The 7,473-nt window shown below is 33.5% G+C and overlaps 2 protein-coding genes across 2 annotated transcripts in view; both read left to right on the top strand.

Moving 5' to 3' along the window:
• The first annotated feature begins 2,830 nt into the window (after positions 1-2,830).
• Positions 2,831-5,137, top strand: LOC101489907 (protein EFFECTOR OF TRANSCRIPTION 2-like). The gene is made up of 3 exons (XM_004513077.4): positions 2,831-2,955; positions 3,092-3,454; positions 4,057-5,137. The coding sequence occupies exons 1-3, from the start codon at positions 2,881-2,883 to the stop codon at positions 4,798-4,800; spliced, it is 1,182 nt and encodes a 393-aa protein (XP_004513134.2). The 5' UTR covers positions 2,831-2,880; the 3' UTR covers positions 4,801-5,137.
• A 527-nt stretch (positions 5,138-5,664) lies between these two features.
• The window catches only part of LOC101489589 (protein SINE1-like), a 3,403-nt gene continuing 1,594 nt past the window's right edge, over positions 5,665-7,473 (top strand). The window contains exons 1-2 of the mRNA XM_027337298.2: positions 5,665-5,909; positions 6,439-7,469. Coding sequence (XP_027193099.1) covers positions 6,446-7,469 — 1,024 coding nt within the window. The 5' untranslated portion in view covers positions 5,665-5,909; positions 6,439-6,445. The remainder of the gene's footprint in view (positions 5,910-6,438; positions 7,470-7,473) is intronic.

The following is a 7,473-nucleotide window of genomic DNA, read 5'->3' as shown; positions in this document are numbered from 1 at the left end:
CCCTCCACCAAACATCTTGTATTGATACTCCTCAACAAAATGGAGTTGTTGAAAGGAAACACCGTCATATTATAGAGATTGCCCGTTCCCTTTTGTTGTCTGCTTCAGTTCCTAGTGAGTTTTGGGGAGAAGCAGTTCTTACTGCTGTTCATGCTATTAATAGAATTTCGTCCTCTATCATATCAGGTTTGTCTCCCTTTGAAAAATTGTATGCTTCTACCCCTAATTATCATTCTTTGAAAGTTTTTGGTTTTACTTGTTTTGTTCTTCGCCCTCAAGTAGAGCGCAGTAAGTTGTCTTCTCGTTCAGCGTTGTGTGTTTTTCTTGGTTATGGGATGGTCAAAAAGGTTATCGTTGTTATGATCCTCATGTAGGAAAACTTTATGTATCTCGTAATGTTGTTTTTCTTGAGCACATCCCTTTTTACTCTATTTCCTCTGATTCTCAGATTACTAAGAGTTCTGAACTAACCCATATTGATCCGTTTGGTCCTAATGATTATGCTTCTGGTGATTGTAATGTTGAGAATTGCGGGACAAATACTAATAGTCGACATGATGGCATCCCTCTTGCCCCCCCGGTTGTTCAACCACCTCCTGCGATTGTTGATCCTCCTCGTTACCCCTCTCGTCAACGTAAGTCTACTCAATTACCTGATTTTGTTTATTCCACTTACTCAACTTCGTTTGTTTCTTTCTTAACCTCTATTCACAGTTTGTCTGAGCCCTCTTCCTATAAAGAGGCTGTTCTTGATCCTCTTTGGCAGCAGGCTATGGCAGAAGAACTTTCTGCATTGCACAAAACCAATACTTGGGAATTAGTACCTCTTCCTCCTGGAAAACGTGCTATTGGGTCTCGTTGGGTATACAAGATCAAAACTAAGTCTGATGGACGTTGGGTATAGATTATGAAGAAACGTTTGCTCTAGTAGCCAAGATGACCACTATTCGTACTCTTATTGCAGTTGCATCTATTCGTCAATGGCATATTTCTCAAATGGATGTCAAAAATGCTTTTTTAAATGGTGAGCTTCATGAAGAAGTCTATATGGTCCCTCCACAAGGAGTTTCTCATGATCCAGGGGAAGTATGTAAGTTAAAAAAGGCTCTATATGGTCTTAAACAAGCTCCTCGAGCTTGGTTTGAGAAATTCTCTACTGTGATAACTTCTCTTGGTTTTTGCTCTAGTGAACATGATTATGCATTGTTTATAAGGTCCTCCACTTATGGTCGCATTATACTTTCTCTATATGTTGATGATATGATTATTACAGGTGATGATGTTAGTGGAATCAATGAGTTGAAATTGCAGTTAGCCAAACAGTTTGAGATGAAGGACTTGGGAACTCTTCGCTATTTCTTGGGGATTGAAGTTGCCTACTCTCCTAGAGGCTACCTTCTTTCTCAATCCAAGTACATTGCCAACATTCTTGATCAGGCTCGTCTTTCTGATACTAGAGCAGCAGATACTCCTCTTGAGTTGAATGTGAAATATGCTCTTTCGGATGGTGTTCCTTTACCAGATTCCACTTTGTATCGTACTTTGGTTGGCAGCTTAGTGTATCTTACGATTACCAGACCTGACATTGCTTATGTTGTTCATGTTGTTAGTCAGTTTGTTGTCTCTCCCACTACAGTACATTGGGCAGCAGTTATTCGGATTCTTCGTTATCTTCGAGGAACTCAATTTCAAAGTCTTCTCTTTCCATCGTCATCCTCATTAGAGTTACGAGCCTATTCTGATGCTGATTGGGCTGGTGACATCACAGATCGTAAATCCACCACAGGGTTCTGTATCTTTATTGGAGACTCTCTTATTTCTTGGAAGAGTAAGAAACAAGACATTGTCTCTCGCTCCTCTACAAAAGTTGAGTATCGTGCTATGGCATCCACTACCGCTGAAATAATTTGGTTGCGTTGACTTTTGTCTGATATGGGTATCTCTCTTTCTGAGTCAACTCCGATGCACTGCGATAACAAGAGTGCTATTCAAATTGCTCACAACTCGGTCTTTCATGAACGCACCAAACACATTGAGATTGATTGTCATTTTACTCGTCATCATCTTCAGCATGGAACTATTACTCTACCGTTTGTTTCTTCTTCTTTACAGATTGCTGATTTGTTTACAAATATGCATTCCGTTAAACGTTTCCGTTTTTTAGTTGACAAATTCTCGATGCTCCATGTTAATGCATCGTGAGTTTGAAGAGAGATGTTAGATAATATTATTATATATTAGTAGTAAGGACATTTTAGACAATTCTATTCTTTTATATATATACTCATTGTAACCCTATTAACTTTCGTTTTAGTTCATTATATGTTATGAAACCCTAGAGTGGTTGTTTCTCTTCTTCCTCTTTCTTCCTCTTTTCATTGTTAACAACACCGACAACAAATTCGTTACACATAATTGTGATTTTAGAAATAGATACAATAAAATTCAAATATTTTTAATTATCTAAAAATTATGATTATATGGAAGTGTAAAATATCTTTAAACTGACAATATATATGAATTAAATCATTATTTTAGATATTTATGATTTTCTAAGTTAATGTACTAATTTCTCAAATATTTTAACAATGGTAAATCTAGGTTGCAATCTAAGGACACCTATTAATAAGATCCAAAGGATTAAGATAAAATTGACTTTAATCTAAAATCATCTAAAAAGACAAATCTTACTTTGAATAATACAAATTACTTAATGATGATAATACTCTTTGAAGTTGGAATGGTCATTGATGAATGAATACAATAAAAGGGCATTTTGGTAAATGAAAATAGTATAAGCATTAGAAGCTTTAAAAGGAACATTAACGAATAACATAAATATAATCTAAATCACTTTTATGAATAAGGCGCAAGTGAATCATGATGGTGATCAACAGGTTGAAGAGAGAGCAATGTGATCATACCAAACACGATTCTAGCTTCTCCGATTGGAAGGTTCATATAAATCATCCTCTCTCTCTCTCTATATATATATATATATATATATATATTAATTTTTAGTGTTATATTAATTGTACATATGAATACACATGTGTCATGTTCATGTACTTACGTTAAAGAGTGTTTTTAGATTCTGATTGGTCCTTCAGATTGGGAAGACCATTCCAAAGGAAAGGAAGGATGTAGTAGATACAGAATTCCCAACCTGCCACAAACATTTGGTCCAGGAGTTTATGAGCTTGGAATAGTTGTGTCAAGAAATTATTTGGGGCGTGAAATTTACAAGTTTGCCACTGACCCTTGTAAAGTTGTTGTGGTTTATCTAGGAAAAGCTGAAAATGTTAGTGCAAGATTGCAGTGTTATGGCAGAAATGGAGCTCATTTGAGTAATGCTTCCTCTTCAATTGAATCTTCTAGTTCTACCCTAATGAGACACTCATTGTTTCATCATATATTTTCTAAAGGCTACCCCATTGTTTATAGATGGGCTCCTGTAAGTACTTTTCATGCTTCTATATTTATAAATGTTTTAGTTCATGATTAAAATTAAAGGAGTTTAACCATAAAATTCATCGACTCGATAAAGTCATATAATCAGGGATTCGATGGTCGAACCGCAGACTTATTAGTTAAACCGCATGACTGAACTAAATTAAATCGAATAATTCGATTGTACGACTCGGACTCGTGACATTTATATATATAAAAAAAAATCAATAAAAAAACATAATTTTAATCAAAATATATCAAAATAATGAATTTTATTATTATATCCATATTTCTATCACAAAATTATCACTTTGAGACACTTTTTTTTGTAAATTAAATTATTTAAATAAAAAATGTGTGACATTAATGATCGGTCAATTAGTTCTAACCGGTTTGTTAATTTAATCAATAACATAATCGGTTGGATTGAAGGACCAAACCAATTATAGATTTGGTTAACAATTGAACTTGTCGGACCGACTGGTCCGGTCCAAATTCAAAACACATGTACTAATATTTGTTGGAATAAAATAAAGTGCACGTATATATTAAAGTGCAAATTTTAAACTTCATTGATGTATTTGTGCAATATTGTTTGTTGAACAGATGGAGAACAATAGTGATGCTCTAAAAACAGAAGCTAAACTTCTCGATACATTTGATTACGGATGGAACACAATTAATAATGGTAGACGACGACCTTATGATATTCTTCAAATGCTTGACAAGATTGCTTCAACCACTGTAACATTTTCATATGTGGCCAAATCACTTATACCCTTCATTCAAAACAAAGTGGGGATACCAATTAAATCAAACAAGTTTCCTAAGACATATGACAAATCAGATGAAGTGGACAATTATGGGAGCTATAGATTCCTATCTAAGATCTTCAAATTCAACCGATCACATCCTATGATAATTCAAAATTCCACTAGTGGTGCCATTGAGAAGTATGGTAAAATTTGTGGAGTGATATTAAATGATGGTTCTATTTGTACAAGACCACCTATTGAAAAAAGAGTGAGGTGTTTTGAACACAAAGGAATGAGAATAAATGTGTTCAATGCTAAAGCTATTGGAGCACCAAAGTTAGAATTAGAAATTATTGATGAAAGTATCACAAAAACAATTATATGTGGAATCATCTTGGATGATAGTTCCACTTGTAGCAAACAACCAGTTAAAGGAAGACAAAGATGTCATGAACACAAAGGAATGAGAACAAATGTGTCTAATGCTAAAGCTATAAGAGCACCAAAGTTAGAATCAGAAATTATTGATGATAGCATCTCAAAAACTATTATATGTGGAATCATCTTGAATGATGGTTCCACATGTAGAAAATAATCAATTAAAGGAAGAAAAAAATATCATAAACACAAGAATGAGAATAAATATATCAATGCTAAAGCTATTGGAGCACTAAAGTTTGAATAGGAAATTATTGATGAGAGTATCACAAAAACTATTATATATAGAATTATAATAGGTGATGGTTTCATTAGAAAACAAACAGTTAAAGAAAGAAAAAAATGTCATGAACACAAATAGAAGAATTTATGCAATTGTTCGTCCAAAATAGAAATAAATGACAATTTAGAATCTGATAATGGTATACCCATGTGGTATGCATAATGTTTTTCTGTTATAAAAAATGGCGGAGAAGAAAATATAAGAGAAAAAGTATTATTGCAAAGTAATTTTTTATTAATTAATAATAATATAAAATTAATTCAAATTAAATAAAACTAATTAAAATTAGTACAATTATAAATAATGTTTTTCTGTCATAAAAAATAGTGGAGAAGAAAATATAAGAGAAAAAAAAAATTATTGCAAAGTTATTTTTTATTTGATGAAAAGTAAATATTTCAAATAAAAATAAACAACCTAAAAAATAGTATTCTCACAATTATAATAAATACGGGACTAAATGCAAAATAAAATAGAAACTAACTTATCAACTAACAACAAAGTAAAAAAAAAATGATATTTTAGTATTATTAGTTTCATATTTTAGAAATTCTAAAAATCCCCTTGTAGCAATATATATACTGTTGAAAAAAATAACAACTTGGATGAATACAAGAAAAAATTTCATCAGAAAAAATAAAATAAAATTCACAATACAAACTTGTACACAATAGACATAGAAATTTTCTCTCTTTTGTGTTTCTCTCTCACAACCAAACAGAAGAAAGTTTGTATTTCTCCGTTGTCTCTCTCTCTCAGCTAATTCTCTCTTTCTCTCTCTTACAAATCAGTCCAACCAATCAGACCCCACCATGGAAAATAGTAAAGGATAGCGGTGGAATTTGATCTAAACAATTTTCAAACCATTTCTGTGCTAAAATTTGAAAACCCCAATATTTGAAACGCATCTAAATCTACAATTTTCAAATTCAAACGGTGAAACTCAAACAGTCAAACACTACCACTCCACTGCACAGTCAAAGGTACCTTCAACATCTTCATCTTTTTTCTCATTCTTAAACATCTAAAGTTACATTTTTTAATTGAATCATTATTGTAATTATTAGGGTTTTATTATGATTTTGTTTTTTGTTATTATTAACAAATAAATCACTTCTTTTTCATTCTACCTACAGTTTTTGTGAATGTTTCATTAGAAAAGATTACGTTTTTCGTTTAATAGGGCGACTGGGTTTTCAGGTAGCAGAATTTTTTTATATTTAGTTTCGAGTTTTTTTTTTTTTTTTTTTTTTTTTTATCAATTCATTTGCAAGATTAAATCTTTAATTTTGTTTTTGTTAAGTAAAGTTATGAACTTTTCAACTCAGTGTAGTTGGTTTTTCATTTTTCTTTTCAATTTTGAAATTTGTTGTTTTGAAAAGTTTTGAGCTTTAGTTAAAGAAAGTTGAAGAGCTAAATGGGGTTGTCTGAATTTCTGATATGAAATGAGGTCTATGTTTTGTGTGTTTGTTCATGGTGCTTTGTATTTGACTTTGTTGTTTTTTGTTTTAGTTCCACTATGAGAAGGAATTTGAGTCCTGTTCTAAAAAGAGAGCTTGAAAATCTTGACAAAGATGCCGATAGTCGCAAGTCTGCAATGAGAGCATTGAAGTCTTATGTGAAAGATTTGGACTCTGGGACAATTCCTATCTTTCTTGCTCAAGTTTCCGAGACGAAGGAAGCTGGTACTTTATCCGGAGAATTCACGATTTCGTTGTATGAAGTTCTTGCCAGGGTTCATGGAGTCAAAATTGTTCCAATGATTGATAGTATTATGCAGTCAATAGTTCAGACTTTAGCTTCAAGTGCAGGGTCTTTCCCTCTTCAACGGGCTTGTTCCAAGGTTGTTCCAGCTGTAGCAAGATATGGAATTGAACCTACTACTCCCGAAGAGAATAAGAGGAATATAATTCATTCTATTTGTAAGCCTCTTTCTGATTACCTCACGAGTTCTCAGGAGAGTTTGAGTTGTGGTACAGCCCTTTGTTTGAAGGCTCTTGTGGATTCGGATAATTGGCGATTTGCTTCTGATGAGATGGTTAATAGGGTTTGTCAAAATGTTGCTGTGGCATTAGAGGGAAATTCTACTCAGACGAATTTGCATATGGATTTGGTTATGTCCTTAGCGAAGCGTAATGCTTTGATTGTTGAAGCATATGCTAGATTGCTCATACAATCTGGGCTGCGGATACTAAATGCTGGTGGAGAGGTTTCAGACGGGAGTTCTCATAAGCAGTTTGCGGCTATTCAAATGGTGAACTTCTTGATGAAATGTTTAGATCCACGGAGTATTTTCTCAGAGGTCGAACAGGTAATTGAAGCGATGGAGAAGTGCCAATTTGACAAAATGGCGTATGTCAAAGGTGCTGCACTTGAAGCCTTGCAAACAGCTAAGAAAGTCGCCAACGACAAAAAATTGAGATGTTTCAAGAGTCCTGCCTCGGTACCAGGCTCAAATTTTAGTAGGAGAGACTATATGGAGGGAGATAGTTCGTCGGGGAATGGAGACCATACTCCCACATCTAATTCACCGGAGTCATGTACCTT

Source organism: Cicer arietinum, chromosome 8 (assembly GCF_000331145.2).
Source record: "Cicer arietinum cultivar CDC Frontier isolate Library 1 chromosome 8, Cicar.CDCFrontier_v2.0, whole genome shotgun sequence".
NCBI lineage: Eukaryota > Viridiplantae > Streptophyta > Magnoliopsida > Fabales > Fabaceae > Cicer > Cicer arietinum.
This window is presented reverse-complemented; position numbering and strand designations above follow the sequence as displayed.